The sequence below is a fragment of the Neoarius graeffei genome, chromosome 17 (genome assembly GCF_027579695.1).
Source record: "Neoarius graeffei isolate fNeoGra1 chromosome 17, fNeoGra1.pri, whole genome shotgun sequence".
Classification (NCBI taxonomy): domain Eukaryota; kingdom Metazoa; phylum Chordata; class Actinopteri; order Siluriformes; family Ariidae; genus Neoarius; species Neoarius graeffei.
In genome coordinates this window covers 27,776,401-27,800,521 of record NC_083585.1, presented here as the reverse complement: position 1 = coordinate 27,800,521, position 24,121 = coordinate 27,776,401, and the positions used below count along the sequence as shown (strand labels likewise).

The 24,121-nt window shown below is 41.8% G+C and overlaps 1 protein-coding gene across 7 annotated transcripts in view; it reads left to right on the top strand.

The window, feature by feature from the left end:
• Nucleotides 1-24,121, top strand: part of usp32 (ubiquitin specific peptidase 32) — a 146,726-nt gene that overhangs the window by 87,755 nt on the left and 34,850 nt on the right. For 6 of the 7 annotated variants that reach the window (XR_009656865.1, XR_009656863.1, XR_009656862.1 and 3 more), the window contains exons 6-14: nt 11,968-12,099; nt 12,379-12,486; nt 12,772-12,887; nt 13,191-13,253; nt 14,653-14,736; nt 14,867-14,928; nt 16,175-16,277; nt 16,394-16,565; nt 22,184-22,362. Coding sequence is in view for 3 of the 7 variants with exons in the window: in XM_060943943.1 (XP_060799926.1) it covers nt 11,968-12,099; nt 12,379-12,486; nt 12,772-12,887; nt 13,191-13,253; nt 14,653-14,736; nt 14,867-14,928; nt 16,175-16,277; nt 16,394-16,565; nt 22,184-22,362 (1,019 nt within the window). In the remaining 4 variants the exon portion in view is untranslated. Of the gene's footprint in view, nt 1-11,967; nt 12,100-12,144; nt 12,271-12,378; nt 12,487-12,771; nt 12,888-13,190; nt 13,254-14,652; nt 14,737-14,866; nt 14,929-16,174; nt 16,278-16,393; nt 16,566-22,183; nt 22,363-24,121 lie in introns of those variants that run through there. The other variant, XM_060943944.1, reaches the window with a different exon arrangement.

The following is a 24,121-nucleotide window of genomic DNA, read 5'->3' as shown; positions in this document are numbered from 1 at the left end:
TTTTTTTTTTTTTTTTTTTTTTTAAAGGATGGCAAAAATGAAAAGAGCCTGATCCCAACTGTAAAATATCGTGGAGGTTCTGTGCTGTTTTTCCTCCAAAGGCCCTGGAAACCTTGTTAGGGTGCATGGCATCATGAACTCCATGCAATACCAATACATTTTAAATCAAACTCTAGCTGCTTCTGCCAAGAAAGTAAAGCTGGATCATCACTGGATCTTCCAGCAGGACAATGATCTGAAGCATATGTCCAAATCAAGAAAAATGTTTAGCTGACCACAGAATCAAGCTTCTGTCATGGCCATCTCAGTCCCCTGACCTGAACCCCACTGAAAACCTGTGGGGTGAGCTGAAAAAGAGAGTGCGCAAGAAAGGGCCAAGGACCCTGGATGATCTGAAGAGATTCTGTTCAGAGCAGGGCTTTGAACCAGAATTTTTTTCCTATCGGTTCGTTCCGAACAGAAACGGAATTTTAATGTTTCCGGTTTTGGGTTCCACCATTAAATAGACATTCCCGAACCGGTTAGAACAAAAAAATTTCGTTCCCGGAACAGTTAATTACGTTCCCTGTCAGCTGTTTAACAAATGGCTATAAAATTGTCTCTGTCTCATCCAGCTTAAGCCAAATGTAGGCTAATTCTATTACAACCTTCATTAAATAAGACAAGAAATAATTCAAAACAATTATTATTATTTCAAATGTTGGCGATTTAGATTCTCAGTATGTCTTCCCATCTGCACAAACAGAAAAAGTGCCAAAAATGAAAGATAATTCGTTTAGTGTGTTACCAAAGGCTAGTCAGGCCCTATAGAGGGCTACCGCATGACGTCACCGCGCCGCAAGATTTTGTTAGGCGCCATATTGGAAGACCAAGTACACATCTATGCAAGTACATACATACATAAAACAAACTACACCTGAAATGTAGCCAGGGCCGGTTCTGCCCTAATCTGGACCCGGGTGCAACATCGCGCAAACCCCCCCCCAAAAAAAAATAAAAGTCTAAATCAGGACAACCATCACATAACTATAACTATAAACATTTTATATCAACTATTTTAACTACATGGGCTATAATAAATAAGCCTGCAGGCAGCCACGGCGGGCTGCCTCAGAAAAGTAACCATTTGTCCTACCTTAAAACTTGTTTTGCATTTTCTGCCTCCTTTTTTTGTATTTTCGACCCTCCGTTTATTTTCTTTCCTTTTCTGAAAACCCGATTTGTGTCCAGACATTTTGTTCTGCTACCAACGAACTAACTCGTCAGGTCTCGTCTCTCGAGCCCGCGATGATTCCCGTGGAAAGGGCAACAACTGATACATTTTTACAAACAGCCAATCGGGAGGTTACATCGTTCAGGCTCTTCTTTGCTCAGACACTCTGTAATGCACTTATTCACTTATTATCACGTGGAGACGTGACAGTAGTCCACCTTCCCGCTCTCTCCATTCAATCAGCGAACGTCACACAGGAAGTGAACCCCAGCGGGTCATAGAAACTTGGGCAGGGGAAGAATGACTATTTGTAGGCTACAGAAACTTTGAGGAACGAAATAAAAACCGGTATTAACCGGTTACCATTATTTTTAATCAGCGTTTCTGTTCCGGAACATAAAAATAATAAAGTTTCTGGTTTCGTTTCTGTTCCATGTGAAATAGAAAAAGTTCCCGGTTTTCGTTTTCGTTCCTTGAACCGGTTCAAAGCCCTGGTTCAGAGAAATCATCTCAGATGCCCTGCTCTGTATCTCCAACCTTATAAGATGTTATAGGAGAAGACTCGTTTGTTTGTTTGTTTTTTTAATGGCAAAGGGAGGTTGTACAAAGTATTAAATACAGAGGTGTCAATAATAGTGGCACGTGTGTTTTGCTGAAAATAATTGTCTTGATGAGGGATTTGTTTTTCTCTGAATACATTTATATCAATTAAAGGTTGGATTTTTTTTCTTATTTTCCCAATGTTATATGAAGCTACTTCACCAAAAGGTTGATGATTATTTTTTTTTAATCCTCTTTACTAAGCTTTACAAGGGGTGCCAATAATTGTGGAGGGCACTGTGTGTGTGTGTGTGTGTATGTGTGTGTGTATGTATGTATGTATGTATGTATATATATATATAAAAAAAACACACACGTGCGCGCGCACAGGGTTCGTCAAAATTATGTTAACACTTAAATGGTAGAAACCCATCTCATCTCATTATCTGTAGCCGCTTTATCCTGTTCTACAGGGTCGCAGGCAAGCTGGAGCCTATCCCAGCTGACTACGGGCAAAAGGCGGGGTACACCCTGGACAAGTCGCCAGGTCATCACAGGGCTGACACATAGACACAGACAACCATTCACACTCACATTCACACCTACGCTCAATTTAGAGTCACCAGTTAACCTAACCTGCATGTCTTTGGACTGTGGGGGAAACCGGAGCACCCGGAGGAAACTACCGTTTAATCGATCACCCATGGCGTACATCTATCTGCAGGAGAAAAATAATCCATTAGTGTAAACATAATTTTGACTAACCCTGTATTTTTAATCTATCATGCTATGTATTTCTTCACATTAGTGGAAATACTTTTCACGCTGAAGTAAACGCAGTCATATTGTGTCTTATCGAGTCAGTATCTTGAGGCAAGTGGGAAAATTTTTGTTCATGGTGTGGCAGCTCCATAAGTTGCTCTTTCCACGTCACCGAATCTGTTTTCCTTTAAAACAACTTTTTAAAGTGCATATCACGGGTAAATTCAGGAGCAAGATCAATGTAATTCTCCAATTTTATATTACACTTTGGTCAAATATCTGTAACATTCTGCATTCTCTGCTATTTTTTTACCTTGCGCAATACCAGAAAAATTCAGTTGAAATCAAGCCATTTGAGGCGAATTGGTCCGCCTCTGAAAAAACTTGGCATTTGGATTTCCCGGCAAACATTGATTTTCGTGACGTCGCGTGCGGAACGCCTCCCTCTGAATCCTACGTCAGCGCTGGTTTGTTTATGAGAAAACGACCTGAAGGTTTTCTGCAAATTTCTTCAACGTTATCATGTAATTATTAAAATGGTTAACAGATGTATCGTAGGAGGGTGTAGCAACACCAATCTTGATGGGATTAGTACTCATCGTTTCCCAAAAGACCGGACAATGAGAGAGAAATGGGAGCGCTTGGTCTACACAGGCTGTGCACTGAAACCGTGCAAAGCTCTCGCAGCCTGCTGGCACTTCCGCAGGTAACGTCACGAATCTGGCTCCAGACTCCCTTGGGATTTTTCCAGACGTTTTTTTTTTTTTTTCTGCTGTAGACAGATGGCCTTGTGCAAAATTACCCTTCTGGATGAGTGTGTAAAGGGACATACTTTCATGTTAAAAAAAAAACACACGAAATTGGTCCAAAATATGCACTTTAAAGCACCTTACTCATTACTTTTTAAATGGCGTCGCTTTAGATTGCCGTCCTTTGATGAGGTGATGGAAGAAGGAGATTGAACTGTAACCTGTTCGTTCAACATGGTGACATCATTTTGTTTGAACAAACAACAAACTGTCTGCTTTCACCTGTCGTTACTTTCCGTTTACTCTCCTGCCCGCCTTGTTTGATAGACAGCCTGAGTGTTCCAGGCAGTTTCTCAGAAGCACCACTGATGAAGCATAAACATGGCTTTATTCCCCAACACACATCTGTGTACCCCCCCCAGCTGGGAGAGAGGCATCTGAGTGCGATAATGGCAAGTGACAGCCTCCACTTCCCACTTGCTGAACACATACCCAGTCCTGTTGCGAGGAGCGGAACATTACTCCACAGCACTGCAGCTGTCACCACCACCCAGCTATTACCCACAGCCTGACACTCAGGGAAAATGACTGCATTCACTCTTCTCTCATCCTCCTTGCTACTTGCTTTGTGTACAGGGGCATGTTCATGCTGGAACAGGTTTGAGCTTTACCCCTTTGTTCCAGTGAAGAGAAATGGTCATGCTACAGCATACAAAGACATCCAGTGCTTCAGACTTCGTGACGACAGTTTGGAGGAGAATCGCGCATGGGGTGTGATAGTCAGTCAGCTGGCCACAAACGTTTGGCCATATAGCGTATCTAGAGAATTATTTAATTATTTATCTCAGATCGATTGGAAGCAGAATAATGATTTGATTTGGTAAAATATTGTACTGAATTATTAATGTGGTTAATGTACATATTTTCCCTCCATTTCAGTCAGAGTAATTATAACTAGAGACTGGAACTAAAGTCACGGTAATTTGCGCCAGCTGTGACAAACCGGGACATCTGGTCACCGTATCCTATAGATCCGGAACAGTAAGGGATAGAGAAGGATACTCGGTGAGAAAAAGTTGTGCCTTGCCGCCCTGAACAAAATAAAAAAAAAAATCATGAAAATTGACAGTGAATTCTTTTTTTTTTTGTCTAAAGTCCTTCCTGCACCACGGGCACATAGGGTGGCGCCGATCTCCGTTTCTGTAGCCCTCGATCTCTCGACTATTTATAGTCCTCTGATAACCACGAGAGTTTGACTCCCCATTCAAATCTGTATTGCAGCGTGTCTTGCCAGACAGCAGTATGTACCATTTTTATGATGGTCTTTGGTGTGACCCAACCAGAACTTGCGATCTCCCGATCGAGAGACAGACACGCTATAACCACTAGACCAACTCGCGGTACACGAGTTATAAGTGATTTGGAAAAAAAAAAAAATCCAGTTTTTCATGGATCATTCTGGATGAGTGATCCAGATCAGGACCAAAAGTCATAGCAAAGTAATGGTATTCTTAATGTGAAATTTGGTGGCGATTTGGTTGAAAACTGAGGGAGAAATAGTGTCCTAAAAACATTAGGAGAATAAGAATAATAAAATAGAAAGATCCTGCATGAGAGGACCAATTTGCGGCAGCACTGCGAACGCAAATAAATTTTTTTTTTTAAATGTAATAAAGCTTTTCCAATACCCATAACTAAATTGAAAGAAATTTTAAAATATATGCATTGTCATAAATTATTTAAAATATTGATGTGTCATATTGCCCAGCTCTAAATGTATTAAGACATTTATTGTAGATTATGTGAAGTATCCACTGACATGTAATTTAGGGTGTTTTCACACTTGGTCCCTTTCAGCCATCTAACCGAACTCAGATCGATGACTCAGCATTTTTTGCGCATATGTGAACACTCCAACCGTACCCAGACCCCTTTAAAGCGAACCGAACTGAGACCACCTCAGGAGGTGGTCTCAGTACGGTTCGCTAAAAATCAACGGTACGGTTCGCCTAATCTGTGCATTGTGAACAAAAAGCGCACCGGGTTCACTTCACCTTTTTCACTGTAGTTTAACCTTCTTCGTTTGCCGTAGTTGGCCACGTGACTGTAGCAGGGAAACTCAACTTCCTTTTGGAACTTACCACAGCCGCTGGAATAAATTTATTTTCCTTAATCCGCACTATTTTGATCAAAGAATACAGCAGGGCAAGCATGGCAGCAGACATTTTGAGTCAAGAGAAAATTACCCAGAATTCCGTGCACTGGGGGTCTGAGGGCTCTAGAGGACCTGGTGTGAACAGAAAGAGGACTGAGGCCCCATCAAAGCTTAACTGGGCCAGAAAGAGAACCCAGTCCTCTTTGTAATAAATTCACAGTGTGAACACAAAAAGAACCGAGTTCTTTTTCTGTTGGTCCACTTTTTGGTCCACTTAAAGAGGACTGAGTCTGGTTCCTTTAAAGAGGACCAGGTGTGAAAACACCCTTAGTCTGTTGATTTAGGAAGCTCACTGCTGATCTGTTAACAAATCGAAGCGGGGGGGGAAACAACGTAAATCAGTTCATTGACCAAGACCTGAAATTTCTAGTGTATTGTTTAGGTGTGCAGATTTAAAATGGTATAGATTGTGTAGAAAGAAAATCGTTATTTGGTGATTGAACTGGTCTGTGGAATCTTCGATCAATAAACCTCACTTTAAGACCTGATTGGATTCTCAGCTGTCGCGACGCCTGAATGTTGAACGCTAAAAGTCATTACGTGAGATGAGGAGAAAAGTGCACAGCTGTCTTGTTTTTGCAAAAACAAACTGCTGTGACCATGTTCTCATCCTTTACCTTTTTTTCGGTGAAATATAAAATGGGGGGGGGGGACAGCTGGCTTATTCCAGTCGGTAGAGATATTTTTAGAATGAGTTTGTGTTGTTAATCAGGGACAGAGCTGCGAAGATCCAAAACCAATCAGAGAGCAAACCTGTGAGACTGTAATCTTCTGCCTGCTCTTATCCTCTTTACGAATCAAGGTGTGTGTGTGTGTGTTCAGTATGAAGCCACCATGATCTCCATGTGTGCATCTCGCCCCGCACTCTAGAGTGCCTCATACGTGTAGCGTGGCTTGATGGACAGGGCAACGGGTGACCAAATGGCACACTGCAATCCAGACAAAAGCCCAGGTCAAAGTGTTGCACGGTGATGGTTGGTTTGTTTTTTCCAACATGATGGCGTCCTGTGTGGAGTTTACGATGGTTTTTACCTGAGCCGTGACATGTGTGCTGGAACATGTTATGGTTCCTCTGTTGCCATTCTGACAGAGTTGCACCTCTAGGTGGGTACTGCCTCTGGCTTTCTGAGGATCACGACTGTACTGCTAGTAGAAACTATATTGCCCGTTACTTTAAAAAAACCAAGGCCAAATTAACATTTGATTAATTTGTAGTTGTGTGTCTTGTTCATGCAGAGAGCAACTGTACTGTTTTGTTGAAAGGTAACATTTCTGTTTCAAATGCCAACCCTGTTATTTGTGCTCAGAATTATAGAAAACAAATTGAGGTTTGGACATGGAGCACAACTGATGGGTAAAAATGGGTATTAGTAGCGTAAATGGATATGACCCAAGGCTGAAGGATGAAATTGTGTGTCTTTCTGTTCAATACGTGACACAGAAGGACAGTCTTGATGGCCATTACTGATGGTGCGCGTGAAATAAAACGCTCCTTGTGGGCAGGTGCAGGCTGCCTGAGCGGCTCTGCGCTGATCCATACCGTGTGTAATGGGTTTTATAGATTAACAGTCACTCGACGATGGGGCAGCCATGCATAATGCTCAACCAGGTGCTTATTTCGACTAGAGTCCAGTTTACTGCTGAACTAACCAGTGTCTGTTCCATGCACTCAGCAGTTAGCGCCGTTTACTAGACGTTTGTGTTTAATCACAAACTCTGTGGTTAAATGTGGGATAATTGTCGCTGTATTGCTTGCCATTAAACAGGTGCTTGGTAAAAATGGACATTTGCTTTGATATTGCTTTCTTAGGCCCTGTCCACACGGCAACGGATTCAGGTGAATCTGATAAAAATGTTTATCGTTTCGGCCTGGCGTCCACATGGCACCGGCGTTTTGGGTGCCCCAAAACGAAATCTTTTGAGAACGGGTTCCAGAGTGGAAAGATCTGGCAACGGCGCCGTTGCGAAGTCGTCTGGATGAGTAGAACGGATTTGTTTACGATCACGTCACAACCACATGACTGTCAGTGCTTCACGCCGGGTAGAAGTGTAACGAACTCGATGCGAGTTGTCAACAAATCCTATTACTTGGTTCATGAAATGCGCTTACAAAATATTTTCACTGTGAATATTTATTGTGTAATGGTGCAAAGTGAGAGAGAGTGAGAGACTCTGCCCTTAGGGCAGAGTCAATCCCGCCAGCAAAAATAGGGAAAAAAAGGAGCGATCTCACCTCTTCAGATGTTGGTTTAAGTCCTACAATACATTCCTCAAAAAGGGCATAGAAGAACAAATTAATCCATCAACGTGTAGCATTCAATTTATTCCGGACCATTAAAGACGCCGCCTTCCGCGTAGAATCATATGTCATCCTCGCCGCCATATTGGATGGGTCAAAGCGGAGAATAAAGATGCCTCATTCATGTGCTGCGTTTAACTGTACCAACAGGTTTGCCGTCCAAACGAGATCACATGGGATTACCTTTCACAAGTGAGACTGGAAAAATACTTTTCATTGTATTTGGTCATTAAAATGTAATTTTACGAACAGATTTTTCTGACTTTGTGGCCAATATGAAGTCTCGCGCATAATAGTTTATGCGCATGCGTCCTTACTTCTATTGTCCTGGTGTCTCCGAAGGGACCGTCTTACAGCGCCCCTAGAGGTGTGGCATGTGTATTGCATCATTTTCAGCAAGCATTGCGTTGCCATATGTACCTGATATTTTACTGATCCGTTGCCCATGTGGACGCGATATTTTTTTTAATAACATCTCGTTGCCGTTGTCGTGTGGATGTAGCCTTAGTTATTAAGGTACATAATTCTGAACTCCTTTACAGGTTGCTCGTAATGTCCTGTAATAATATTGTGAAACATGGATTGATGCATGTTGTCCTGTGGCTTGTTGCATTTGCTGGCTGCTTTGGCCTCTCTGTTGTTTGTGTGTGTGTGTAAGGTGAGGCGATTTTGTCTACAGCCCCGGCTGCTTCTCCCTACCGCTGTTTTAATTTCTGCTCTGGCTATAGCGTTAATTAGAAGTGTGCGCTCCGGAAATTAAGAGTGGTGAGCGATTGAATGAAGCATGGTGTTTGCAGACATTCAGTGTATTCATGTGGAGATGTTTTGATATCTACCTTATGTATGGCTCCACTTTAGAGGGGACCGGTGGCATGGTTACCACAATCTTATTAGCCTGAGCCAAAGATTTTAATGAAAGGTGGCTCATCCTCGGGCCTCTTAATCCTGCCTCAGTGCTCTGTATGGTCATTCTGGGCCGGTCATTTCACCCAGTCGTGAATTTAGGGGTCTTACGTAATGTTCTTTATAGCCCCTGACACCTTTATTATTATTATTATTATTATTATTATTTTCAGCATTTTGCTTTGTAAACGAGCTGGGAATGACGAGTCAGTAATCAAGCTTGCACAGCCTACAGTCTTGGGTCGTCCCCCCAAAAAATATATATATATTTATTTATTGAATGAGTGCCATGTGAGATGATTTTTAGACATGTGTTTACTTGTGTAAAAACAAAAGCACTGTGGGTACTGTAGAAGCTCTGCTCCTGTAGTTAAGGAGATGCTGTATGTTTCTTGAATCTAGTCTTGATTACTGCATCTATAATGGCAAATGATGAATTTCACATTTTGAAACTATAAGGGTTTTTTAAGATCTGCATGAACCAAGCTCTGGGATATTATGCACAGGGACATTTAGAGACATCAGTCAGACAGAACCTTTAACCTCCTGTCTAATATCGGTCCCCCTTGTACTGCCAAAACAGCACACGTTGAGGCATGGACTCCACAAGACCTCCAAGGGGCGTGCTTTGGTACCTGGCACCAAAACACTAGAAACAGATCCTTTAAGTCCTGGAAGTCGTGAGGTGGTGCCTCCATGGATCGGACTTGTTTGTCCAGCACATCCCACAGATGCTCGATCAGATTGAGACCTGGGGAATTTGGAGGCCAAGTTAACACCTTGAACTCTGTCGTGTTCCTCAAACCATTCCTGAGCACTTGCCCATTTTTCCTGCTTCCAACACCTCAACTTAATAAATTGATGATTCACTTGCTGCTTAATGTATTCCACCCCTCGAGGTGCCATTGTAATGAGAAGTTATTCCATGAAATCGAGTCGTACATGAGCTGGTAGCTGACCAGGCGTGTAGCTCCAAGTTGGCTAGAAGCCATGTACGATGAGATTGAGTGGAATAACTGTTTTTTTCTATCCACATTGACTGGATTTTGAGAAACGGAGCATTATTATTTTTTTTGCAAATTCGACAAATTAAAAACTTGGCAGAAAATGTCTGGCAATCATTTCTGCTTAGACCGTAAACAAACCGGTGAAATGACGGTAGCAATTTATGAAAAATATTATAATGATATATCTTTTTTTTATTTTTCAAGAATTATGTTCTTACCATATATCAAATACTTTTTTTCCATATTTTGTTGCTTTTTTTGGGGGGGGGGGGGTGTTAAGTAGAGTGTGTCTCTCTTCCCCCCCCCCAGTTGGTTCAGTAACACATTCTGCCGTTTTTCTTCTTTAGGGTTTTTTGGTGGTTGGCAAACCAACTTAAAGCTGCATTACTGCCACCAACTGGGCTGGAATGTGGGACAGGGGCTATTTGGGGGAGGGGACTATACATAGTTTTCACTGATGTCACGGCATTCCGGGGAACGCCCTCCTGCCGCCATCTTGTGGGGCAAACAAAACGGACCATCGCCATTACCGGCTACGTTATCTCGGACGAATTTATGAAGTTATATAGTCAGTTTTCTAAAAGATCAATGTCGGCAAAATCAAGCAAACAGAAGTATATAGATACGTTAGACGACATCTCACGACAACGGTATGCAGCCAAACTGGCCTTGATTGGGGGAATTGACCCCTACGAAGTGGACAAAGATGCATTTTCAAGTGACTATGCAGGGCTGCCAAAGCCTGAAACTGCCAAAGCCTGCTCCAAAGCCTGAAACTGACTTCATCAAACTTTAAAGGCTGTCTGATATATACAACTTTATATATTCTACAGCGCGCCTTTTGGCGGATGCCGCCTTTTTCACGGCTGAATCGCGCAGATCCGATTTTTTTTTGGGGGGGGGGGGGGGCGTTGGAGTGTCTGATTATAATTTCCAAGTAAATTCTGTATTAAAATTACTAAATAAGCAAATCCGTTACAGTCCATGAAACATAGGAAGTATAAGGATGAGAAAAAAACAAATCAGAAAGCTGCGCACATTTGTGCGAAGCTGCGCAAATGTGCGCGGCTTTCTGATGTTTTTTTTTCTCATCCTTATACTTCCTGTTTCATGGACTGTAACGGATTTGCTTATTTAGTAATTTTAATACAGAATTTACTTTGAAATTATAATCAGACACTCCAACGCCCCCCCCCCCCCCCCCCCCCCCCCCCCCCCAAAAAAAAAAAAAATCGGATCTGCGCGATTCAGCCGTGAAAAAGGCGGCATCTGCCAAAAGGCGCGCTGTTTGCATCCCTGGTTGATTAAACACAAATCAAATCATACAGAATAGACCTAAAGTGTTTTTCAAAAATGACCCTTGCGTGAGTGAAGTGACAAGTGTCAAATAGAAACGTGACAAACGAGCGATATTCAGTGTACATTACAATGTAAACGTACACTCAGCGGTTCCAGTTAGGCATTCTCCAGAGATTGTTTACACGATGTTTTGGTTTCCAAAAACAAACTTAAACACATTTGATTGTTTATTTAAATAACTCGCCACTTATAAAATGATCGGAGCAGACTTTGCTGTGTTTGGAAGGCTGATAATCCTTGCGGTTGATTCTCGCAAGCCATAGATTTCTCCTTTGTATGCTGAGTTTCTTTGTTTGCTCGCCTTCGTGCTCCCGTACAGTGGGAATTCCATAAAAGCTCTGCTTGATGTCATCATCTGACCTATTACGACAGCCGTGAATACAACAGGTGTGCACCATTGCTAGCTTTAAATAGCCTGCTTGGGTTCTTTTGAAGACTTTGTACTCGCGCGTTACAATGTGTGCTCAGTGACCCGTACGGTAAGCTTGACCCGCAAGATGGCCGCCACTAGGGAATCCCCGACTGAGACGTCATGTGAAAACTATGTATATTCTTTTAGCTATTTCTGTTTCTTTTAAATACTTGATGATAAAGTGATATGTCTGACTTGATGCGCGCCACCATTTTGTTTTTCTCTACTCATGGAATATGAGCTAATAGCCCAGTAGTAGAGTAGCCAGTCGGAGCATGCGATTGCACATATATCCAGTGAATGTGGATAGAATAATCAGTGTTCTTCATGTCACTGGTTAGTGGGGTTTGTTATATCTGGTTGGTTCACATTGAAATCTTTTGTTACTTCACTGAGCAATTTTTTTTTCAGTATTTCCTCCTTACATGGTTGTGCCTGTGCTTTACTGAAAGCTACCACAACACGAGAAATCCTTACACCGTATGTTTGTGGTTCTGATCTTTTGCAGTAGAAGAATCAGACATTATTGATTTGGAAAAGCGCTACTGGCTTCTGAAAGCTCAATCAAGGACCGGCCGCTTTGACTTAGAAACCTTTGTTCCTCTGGTGTCGCCCCCGATTCATGCATCACTAAGTGAAGGTAATGTAATATTTATGAATGCTGCTTTTAAGAGGACTCTATTGTATTGTTCCCCAGACACACACTGGGCATCCAATATACGCCCCGACACACATCCACCTGTGACTCGTGCTCATTAAAGCGCTCTCAGTTTCAAGAATTTTCATGCTTCAGTAATGTTGGCTTTAGAAGGTGGGATTTACATTTGCATCTAGCTCTGTTTTAAAATTGAGACCTCCTGAACGCTCCAATTATTTTCAGAGTGAATCTGAGCCCTGACGTTTTCTCCCATTTTTGCAGGCTTGTTTCATGCCTTTGATGAAAATCGGGACAATCACATTGACTTTAAGGAAATATCGTGTGGTCTCTCTGCATGCTGTCGAGGACCTGTGGCTGAGAGGCAGAAATGTAAGCTGCGCCGTTTAGTTCTCAAATTGATTTAAACAATCAACTGCAGAGCAGCCTTTTTCACCAAATGTCATTTATTTAATGGGTCTTGTTTTGGTTGGAGAATCTTTTTCATTAAGCAACCATCCTACCATGCAATTAGTTAATTAGTGAAAATGATTTGATATTTTTTTCCCCCCCATTGGTGTTTTCATTGGGAATTGCATATGGGAATTATAATGGTAATATGGAGGGGTTTTTATTATTATTATTACTACTACTACTAAAGCACTGCTTCTTGTCCAGTTTGTTTCAAAGTGTTTGACGTAGATCGGGATGGAGTTCTGTCTCGAGATGAAATGCACAAGATGGTGGTGGCCTTACTGGAAGTGTGGAAGGATAACCGCACTGATACTCTCCCAGTAAGCTATAAAACTTATTGCTGTATTTTTGTTGCCTAAACCAGTCTGATTTTGAAATGGGTGTTTGCAGCGGATGTAGTCGCTTTGTACTTGAAAAAATAAATTTTTTTTAACAGTAGCATTTTAATTTGACCTACAAATAAGCTCATCTTGATATTCTACCTCTGTTTAAAATGCATTCTTGATTTAGCACCAAATGCCTGTGTAGAGTGTTTAATGCAGAACTGCTAGTTTATCACTGAGCTTATGTATAATCTGCACTTGATTTGTTTGTCACTAACTTTTTACTTTTTTCCTGTTCAGGAACTGGAATCCAATGTTTCTGATATTGTTGAAGAAATCCTTACGATACATGACACTACAAAAGTATGTTTTTTTTTTTTGGGGGGGGGGATGTTTTGTTTTTTTGTGTGTGTGTGTCAGTGTTGTAGTCAAGTCACTAAACCTAGAGTTCAAGTCCAGTCTCGAGTCCCCAGTGTTCAAGTCAAGTCCAATTCATTAAAGAAAATTGCAAATCGAGTCCACTATGATCCGAGTTGAGTCCGACACAAGCCCCACTATCAACAGGGCAAATGACATGAGAGAGGGTTAACGCGTCGCAAATGACACGAGAGGGGGTTGACGCGTCGCAAATGACACGAGAGGGGGTTGACGCGTCGCAAATGACACGAGAGGGGGTTGACGCGTCGCAAATGACACGAGAGGGGGTTGACGCGTCGCAAATGACACGAGAGGGGGTTGACGCGTCGCAAATGACACGAGAGGGGGTTGACGCGTCGCAAATGACACGAGAGGGGGTTGACGCGTCGCAAATGACACGAGAGGGGGTTGACGCGTCGCAAATGACACGAGAGGGGGTTGGCGCGTCGCAAATGACACGAGAGGGGGTTGGCGCGTCGCAAATGACACGAGAGGGGGTTGGCGCATCGCAAATGACACGAGAGGGGGTTGGCGCGTCGCAAATGACACGAGAGAGGGTTGGCGCGTCGCAAATGACACGAGAGGGGGTTGACGCGTCGCAAATGACACGAGAGGGGGTTGACGCGTCGCAAATGACACGAGAGGGGGTTGACGCGTCGCAAATGACACGAGAGGGGGTTGACGCGTCGCAAATGACACGAGGGGGGGTTGACGCGTCGCAAATGACACGAGAGGGGGTTGGCGCGTCGCAAATGACACGAGGGGGGGTTGACGCGTCGCAAATGACACGAGAGGGGGTTGACGCGTCGCAAATGACACGAGGGGGGTTGACGCGTCGCAAATGACACGAGAGGGGGTTGGCGCGTCGCAAATGACACGAGAGGGGGTTGGCGCGCCGCAAATGACACGAGAGGGGGTTGGCGCGCCGCAAATGACACGAGAGGGGGTTGGCGCGCCGCAAATGACACGAGAGGGGGTTGGCGCGCCGCAAATGACACGAGAGGGGGTTGGCGCGCCGCAAATGACACGAGAGGGGGTTGGCGCGCCGCAAATGACACGAGAGGGGGTTGGCGCGCCGCAAATGACACGAGAGGGGGTTGGCGCGCCGCAAATGACACGAGAGGGTTATGGTATGTTACAAAAAGTAAAGAAAAAAAATCCGAGTACTCTGCTCCAATTTACAAGTCTGAATGTAGTTAATGCACAAGTCCGAGTCATCAGTGCTCAAGTCCTTAAAATTAGGGCACAAGTCCTGGACTCGAGGTGTGTGTGTGTGTGTGAGAGGGTTTTTTTTGTTTGCATGTGTAAGCTTCTTTCCTGTTGTCTCTGTGTCTTCTCCACACAGCAGGGACACCTAACACTAGAGGACTATCAGATATGGAGTGTGAAGAGCGCCCTAGCAAGCGAGTTCCTCAACCTACTCTTTCAGGTATCATGGAATTTTTATTTCTTGGTGGGGGGGGGGTCCAAAAGTATATCTGAAGTTTTCAATTACTCCTCTATTTCACACATTTCTTGTACTTCCTTTCAAGTGTTTGTCATGTTGTCACTTTAATCAGGTATGTCACATCGTCCTGGGCCTCCGGCCTGCTACGCCCCAGGAAGAAGGCCAAATCATCAGGTGAGTAAAGTCTGACGGAACCAACAATATCTTTTGCTAAACTGTATCACCCCTATCCTCCTGTGCTGACCATGGCGCTGTGTTAAAATTAGTTTTTGTGGATTGTTTTATATTCCATCCTCTCTTGGTGATTGTTCATAAATGATGACTTTGATTACGACACCTTTGTCTAGACACCTATTACATTTGCTAATTTCTCCATAGTACTGTATTCAGTTGAGCATTGTTCTATTTTGCACAGCAGTCACACTGGATTTTTTTTTTTTTTTTTTAAACCTCCATAATGTTCTTTGTCCGGGTGAAGCAAAAATCGAGGTTGTCATCTGTCCTGGTGTGATCTGCCTTTGTAGGGAATGTGGTGGTACCTTGGCTAGCCAGCCAGTTTGTTTTCCTGTAGTTATGGGCCATAAATGACATTTTAAATAAAAGTCAAAAGTTAGGTGTGGTCTGTATGTAATAATTAGCAGTTCTTGTTTTTATAATCTCAATTTGCAGCATTGCAGCGTACCTGCAGAAACTTCAGGTACGCTGATTGAAGGTGAAATTAACACGTATACCAATTCACTTGAATGAGTAAAACTTTTTGCCGTCTTATTTTTTTTTTTTTTTTTAAAGATATTTTTTGGGCTTTTTGCACCTTTATTGGATAGGACAGTGTAGAGACAGGAAATGAGCGGGAGAGAGAGAGACGGGAAGGGATCGGGAAATGACCTCGGGCCGGAATCGAACCCGGGTCGCCCGCATTCATGGTATGGCGCCTTAACCACCTGAGCCACGACGCCCCCGTCTTATTATTTTTTTAATGTTAAAGTTCAGTATGACCACCGTTTTAAAGATGCACTTGAATACGCTTCTTTGTATAACGGGGAAAAAAATTACAAAGATTGTGTTTGTTATTAGTTTTGGCTTATTACATTTTTAATGTTTCTCTTATTGTCGTGTAAGAGCTTGTTTGCAGTGCTTGTTAGTGATTTGCATTTGAATTATTGACTGTGATGTGCACAAGCTCGGCTGTCTGTGCATACTGGTTGTGTAGATGAGCTTTGGTGTGTATTTGTTTACACAATCTGACCGTTTTGACCTGAGCTTTTATTTTTAAAAAAGTCAAAGTTTTCTTATAGTTACGGAGGTTTAGGTTGGGTATGTAGTTATAGGCATGGCATTAACTGGCTACATTACTAACTGTCAGTGGATGGTCCTTCCAAGTTCTGTGTGCGCTCACGTGCATGCGTTTGTGTGCGCTCAGAGGGTGGCTGGAACGAGAGAGCAGACATGGACTGCAGCCAGGCCAGAACTGGTTCCTCATCTCCATGCAGTGGTGGAAACTGTGGAAAGACTATGTTAAATATGTGAGTGCCATGGCAACGACAAGAATCATCAGTTCTACTAAAGCGATATACACTGAAATTAATTAATAAAGGCTACAGCACACTAGTGTGATGTCTGATTTTCTTGATGTTTAAAGGATAATAAATCCATTGTGGTGGAGCAGCCGGGTGTGCTGGGCAGTGGCAGGAGGACTCCTCAGTCTGCTGAACCAGCCCTGAGCAAGACTGGAACGGTGGCACGATCTCTTAGCTCTCCAGGAGAAAAGTCCCCACAAAGCAACTGGGAGGTTTCAGAGAGCTCCCCGAACAGTAAGTGTGTGTTTGAGTGGTCGTCTACAACCAGTCCGCTATCAAGTTACATTACATTACAATTAATGGCATTTAGCAGACACTCTTATCCAGAGCGACATACAACATACCCAGCACAGCCTGGGGAGCAGTTGGGGCTTTGGTTTTGCCCAAGGGCACTTTAGCCATTCCTGCTGGTCCAGGGAATCGAACTGGCAACCTTTTGGTCTCAAAGCTGCTTCTCTAACCTTTAAACCATGGATTCCCCATTATACATTAAGTTCTACATTATCAGCGGTTTGTGGTTATTTGTGCCCTTTTTTTGGCTGGCTTTATTTTATTTTATCTTTCTTTCCTTTTCTTTATTTATTTACAGTGCTCAGCGTAAATGAGTACATCCCCTTTGAAAAGTAACATTTTAAACAATCTCTCAATGAACACAAACAATTTCCAAAATGTTGACAAGTTTAATATAACATCTATTTAACTTATAACGTGAAAGTAAGGTTAATAATATAACTTAGATTACACATTTTTCAGTTTTACTCAAATTAGGGTGGTGCAAAAACGAGTACACCCCACAACAAAAACTACTACATCTAGTACTTTATATGGCCTCCATGATTTTTAATGACAGCACCAAGTCTTCTAGGCATGGAATGAACAAGTTGGCGACATTTTGCAACATCAATCTTTTTCCATTCTTCAACAATGACCTCTTTTAGTGACTGGATGCTGGATGGAGAGTGATGCTCAACTTGTCTCTTCAGAATTCCCCAAAGAAAATAATTTCTTTACACCACAAAGGTGAAGGCTACAAGAAGATCAGCAAAGCTTTACTTATCAGTCAGAATACTGTAGCAAAAGTGGTGCAAAAATTTAAGAAAGATGGAACTGCAACCATCTCACAGAGACATCCAGGTCGTCCACGGAAGTTAACACCTCGACAGGAGCGTCTTCTGATGAGAACGGTTGAAGAAAATCGGCATGCAAGTTCACTGCAGTTATCTAAAGAAGTAGAAAGCCAAACTGGGGTGACTATTTCCCGTGACACAATACGGCGTACACTGCAGAATAATGGCATGCATGGATGCCGTCCACGAAAGAAGCCTCTCTTAAAGCCCAGGCGCAAAAAAGCCAGCCTAGAGTTTGCCAGGGCCCATGCTGACAAAGATGAAGACTACTGGGACTCTATACTCTGGAGTGATGAGACCAAGATAAATGTTTTTGGAACTGATGGCATCGCAAAGGTGAGGAATACAAAGAAAACTGCCTGGTGCCTACAGTGAAACATGGTGGTGGCAGTGTCCTTATGTGGGGCTGCATGAGTGCTGCTGGAGTCAAAGAGCTGCATTTCATTGATGGCATCATGAATTCACAGACGTATTGCTCTATACTGAAAGAGAAGATGCTACCATCACTCCGTGCCCTTGGTCGTCGTGCACTTTTCCAACATGACTAAACACACATCTAAGGCCACTGTTGGATTTCTGAAGAAGAACAGGGTGAAAGTGATTCAGTGGCCGAGTATGTCTCCTGATCTGAACCCAATCGAACACCTATGGGGAATTCTGAAGAGACCAGTTAAGCATCACTCTCCATCCAGCATCCAGTCACTAAAAGAGGTCATTGTTGAAGAATGGAAAAAGATTGATGTTGCAAAATGTCGCCAACTTGTTCATTCCATGCCTAGAAGACTTGGTGCTGTCATTAAAAATCATGGAGGCCATACAAAGTACTAGATGTAGTAGTTTTTGTTGTGGGGTGTACTCATTTTTGCACCACCCTAATTTGAGTAAAACTGAAAAATGTTTAATCTAAGTTATATTATTAACCTTACTTTCACGTTATAAGTTGAACAGATGTTATATTAAACTTTGTCCTGTCAACATTTTGGAAATTGTTTGTGTTCATTGAGAGATTGTTTAAAATGTTACTTTTCAAAGGGGGTGCACTCATTTACGCTCAGCACTGTATTTATTTCCTTTCTATTTCTTTTTTCTTTCTTTCTTTTGATTTCTTTCTTTTTCTCATTTTCTTTCTTTCTCATTTATTTATTTCCTTTTCTGTATTCCTTTCTCTTATTTATTTATTTATTTATTTATTTATTCATTCATCTTTCTTTTCTTTCTCTCTTTCTTTTTCTCTTTTTCTTTTTCTTTCTTTCTTTCTTTCTTTCTTTCTTTCTTTCTTTCTTTCTTTCTTTCTTTCTTTCTTTCTTTAATCAAATACAGTCTGCTTGAAAATCTCCAAATGTAAAAGGGGGGAAAAAAATCTCTGTACAGACTTTGCTGCAATTGGACAAATTACACGTGCTATTGAACAGACATTCATAAATGAAAATGTAACCATATTTTTATGGTACCTTCACAAGTACAATTTTAGATAATTTTCCATCCCACTTGATGTGGATGATGAAAACATAATACAGAATTAAACTGCTATCTGCAGTGCACCGATTTAATATCAGCCAGGTTCTTGCACTTTGGATTCTGTCTCAGTAATTCTCAGTGACGCTGCTCTTTTAATGTCATGTAGTTTATCATCACCATTTCCCATAACTTCTCTCTACTCCAGCTTCATCACTGTGCCCACGTTCTGCTGAGCCCTTCCTTTCTCTGCAGTAGAACTCCTGTTTCTTACAAACTGTTTATTTAAATACATTTCCATATATATATGTGTGTGTGTGTCTGTGTCAGTCCACCAGATTTTCATGCCAGATGCTCAGATTATGGATTGAATTATAGCTGCTGCATTTACACGACCAAGCCTCCGTATGCAGGAAATGCATACAAACCAAAGTGAAATTGGACCAAGGGAAGCTACTGTAAATCTGACATGAAATCATGTGCACGCAACCCAAAATGGTCTATTTTCTAGGCAGAAAGCCTTCCAAATGTCCAAATGTTTCAGCTAGGTAATATAAAATGTGTTTTTGGACCAGAATGACACTGCAGACTTGTTTTTTTACACTACAGATTTGCAAAACAACTCAAGCTAATTTAATTTGATGCCTCATTAATTGGTTGGCACCATGCCAAATTCATTTTTGGCACTGTGCCTATTATGTCAGAATATTAGTCACTGATATTCCGTTTTTAACACGGGACCAACGTTAACTTGTACAAAATGTTACCAACAAAGCTAGAACTGTTGCTGATACAAGATAGTCAGTCATAAAATGTGCTTTTATTCTGTCTAACCTCTGAAAACGCAGTGTTGAAAACATGGAGACCAGGACTCCGAATCAGTCAGTACATGGGCGCTGTTGAGTGTTGACTCCTTTCCAGTTCTGTACTGTACAGTAACTACACAGCACTCATTTAAAACGAGTCCCGGTCTCAAGTCTTCCAGAACCAGCCTCAGTCCAACACAGTCGTGGATGATGTTAAAAGTGGTAAATGTATCCCATAGGGGTGCTATTGAGGTGATTATTCATTGATAGTTACTGGATCAGCCAGTGAAAACGGTGCAGAATATCATACGCTTTTCAATGCCGTTTCTACGCATTCTGTAAATCGAGCATCTGGTACAAAAATCCCATGACGCGACACACATGCAGTATAATGTTAACATGACCTAACAAAGTGTGTGTGTGTATTACGGCTCTGGATCTCTGTTGCATTGATGCAAGACGGCTATCCTGCTGGTGTTTTTACTGGTTTGTTGTCAGTGGTATGTGATAAACAATGCCACAGTACTCATGCTGTGTAATTAATTTTTTTTTTTTCTGTCAAAATTTGGGTACTATACTTTTCTCAGAACCTTTTGTATGTACTGATGAACAATTTCTGTTGAAAAAAAGTTTTTTAGGGGGAAGTATTACTGAAATGTAATTTACATTGCCGACATTGGCAAGCATTTTAAAATAGCCCGCCCATAGAAATCACCTGGATGGTCAGCTTTGAAAGCAGTTACTGTATGCTGGAGATGGTGATGGTCTTTTGCTGCTGTTTATGTCCTATAATATGGATTAAAAATCAGAGTTCTCGGGTCAGATTTGGTACAAGATTATTGGTCTCATTCACAATCATATCATAACATTTGGAAAAGAAAATCTAACAACTGTAAATGATGTTATTGGGCATTGAACCAGAGACATTCTTAGGAGCGGAACATGAGCACCAGTGCTAACCCTCTGATATGTGCTATGGCGGTTATTATCTATATCACCACTATTGCAATCTGTGCTACTGCTGTAGTAATCGGTCATCACTGTTGTAATCTGTATAATCCGGGATTATAACGGTGCTTGTGCAGGTTATAACAGTCACTGTTCTAATCTGCAAAACTGCCGTTATCTGAACTGTTGCTGTAATAATCTGTGTTAACACTGTAGTAATTTATATCATCGTTATAATCTACATTATTACTGTAGTAATCTGCAGTACCAGTCAAAAGTTTGGAGACACTTTCTAATTCAATGGGGTTTTTTTATTAGTAGTTAATTTAATTTTATTAATTTTTATTAAGTAATGATGGATGTCGTTTCTCTTTACTTAGTTGAGCGGTTCTTGACAATACTGTATGGATTACTACAGTTATGGAATCAGGCTATTTACTGTTTTTATTATTTACTGTTTGATCTCAAATGCATTTAGAAGGCAAGAAATTGCACTAATTAACTTTTGATGAGACACAACTGTTAATTTAAAAGCATTCTAGGTGACTACCTCATGAAGCTGGTTAAGATAATGCCAATAGTGTGCAAAGCGTCATGGGTAAACAGTGACTACTTTGAAGAATCTAAAATATGAAACTTTTTTTTTTAAACCACATAATTCCATACATTAGTTTTGGTGTCTTCAGTATTGTTCTACAATGTAGAAAATAGTCAAAATAGAGAAAAACGTATGAATAGGGGTGTCCAGACTTTTGACTGGTATTGTACATCACTGTAGTAATCTGTCATCACAGTTATTATATAAATCATCCATCCATCCAATTGGTCTACTTAATAGTGAAATATTTTTATATAAATAAAATCTTCCTTCAGGGCGGCACGGTGGTGTAGTGGTTAGCGCTGTCGCCTCACAGCAAGAAGGTCCTGGGTTCGAGCCCCGTGGCCCGCGAGGGCCTTTCTGTGTGGAGTTTGCATGTTCTCCCCGTGTCCGTGTGGGTTTCCTCCGGGTGCTCCGGTTTCCCCCACAGTCCAAAGACATGCAGGTTAGGTTAACTGGTGACTCTAAATTGAGCGTAGGTGTGAATGTGAGTGTGAATGGTTGTCTGTGTCTATGTGTCAGCCCTGTGATGACCTGGCGACTTGTCCAGGGTGTACCGCGCCTTTCGCCCGTAGTCAGCTGGGATAGGCTCCAGCTTGCCTGCGACCCTGTAGAACAGGATAAAGCGGCTAGAGATAATGAGATGAGATGAGAAAATCTTCCTTTAATTTCCTTTCCTTGCTTTCTCAACTGTTTGGTTCATAAGTAATGAAATGGACATTTATCAAAGAAAGTTGTTCAGCCAGTAACATGTACTGTTCTACAGTGTGCATCGAAGTGCAGGAGGCAAATATCTATCCTAACTTTTTTTTTTTTGTCGTCTTAACACTATTAAATGCACCTTTTAATATTTTTAAGTTATCATATTTGTATTAACGATTAGTTAATCATCCAGAATCTTGTGCATGTTGTCCTCAGATCAGCTGCCGCATGTGAGCTCATCAGCCACGGACATCTGCTTTGCTCGGCAGCATAATATTTTGGATAACAATAACCAGTGTTTCTCTACCGCCAATGGCCACCTACCCAACCACCTGGCTGCACAGAGACCAGGTGCCATCGACAACCAGCCCTTAGTCACCACTGAGCCCATGAAGGTCTGTGTGTTATTTGTGGTAATTTTTATGCACGTAAAACCCCTCATCACCATCACAAAAGAGACACATGGTTGCTGATGCAGTGGCGCTTGAAGGTTTGTGAATCCTTTAGAATTTTCTATATTTCTGCATAAATATGACCTAAAACATCATCGGATTTTCACACAAGTCCTAAAAGTAGATAAAGAGAACCCAGTTAAACAAATGAAAGAAAAATCTTATACTTGGTCATTTATTTATTGAGGAAAATGATCCAATATTACATATCTGTGAGTGGCAAAAGTATGTGAACCTCTAGGATTAGCAGTTAATTTGAAGGTGAAATTAGAGTCAGGTGTTTTCAATCAATGGGATGACAATCAGGTGTGAGTGGGCACCCTGTTGTATTGAAAGAACAGGGATCTATCAAAGTCTGATCTTCACAAAACGTTTGTGGAAGTGTATCATGGCAGGAACAAAGGAGATTTCTGAGGACCTCAGAAAAAGCGTTGTTGATGTTCATCAGGCTGGAAAAGGTTACAAAACCATCTCTAAAGAGTTTGGACTCCACCAATCCACAATCAGAGAAATTGTGTACAAATGGAAGAAATTCAAGACCATTGTTACCCTCCCCAGGAGTGGTCAACCAACAAAAATCACTCCAAGAGCAAGGCGTGTAATAGTCGGCGAGGTCACAAAGGACCCCAGGGTAACTTCTAAGCAACTGAAGGACTCTCTCACATTGGCTAATGTTCATGAGTCCACCATCAGGAGAACACTGAACAACAATGGTGTGCATGGCAGGGTTGCAAGGAGAAAGCCACTGCTCTCCAAAAAGAACACTGCTGCTCATCTGCAGTTTGCTAAAGATCACATGGACAAGCCAGAAGGCTGTTGGAACAATGTTTTGTGGACGGATGAGACCAAAATAGAACTTTTTGGTTTAAATGAGAAGCGTTATGTTTGGAGAAAGGAAAACACTACATTCCAGCATAAGAACCTTATCCCATCTGTGAAACATGGTGGTGGTAGTATCATGGTTTGGGCCTGTTTTGCTGCATCTGGGCCAGGATGGCTTGCCATTATTGATGGAACAATGAATTCTGAATTATACCAGAGAATTCTAAAGGAAAATGTCAGGACATCTGTCCATGAACTGAATCTCAAGAGAAGGTGGGTCATGCAGCAAGACAACGACCCTCAGCACACAAGTCGTTCTACCAAAGAATGGTTAAAGAAGAATAAAGTTAATGTTTTGGAATGGCCAAGTCAAAGTCCTGACCTTAATCCAATGGAAATGTTGTGGAAGGACCTGAAGCGAGCAGTTCATGTGAGGAAACCCACCAACATCCCAGAGTTGAAGCTGTTCTGTACGGAGGAACGGGCTAAAATTCCTCCAAGCCGGTGTGCAGGACTGATCAACAGTTACCACAAATGTTTATTTGCAGTTATTGCTGCACAAGGGGGTCACACCAGATACTGAAAGCAAAGGTTCATACACTTTTGCCACTCACAGATATGTAATATTGGATCATTTTCCTCAATAAATAAATGACCAAGTATAATATTTTTGTCTCATTTGTTTAACTGGGTTCTCTTTATCTACTTTTAGGACTTGTGTGAAAATCTGATGATGTTTTAGGTCATATTTATGCAGAAATATAGAAAATTCTAAAGGGTTCACAAACTTTCAAGCACCACTGTAGCTACAAGTCATGTAATATGTTTTAATAGCATTAAAAGTTAAGAAGTAGAGCGGCGGCTTATCGACATTTTTAAC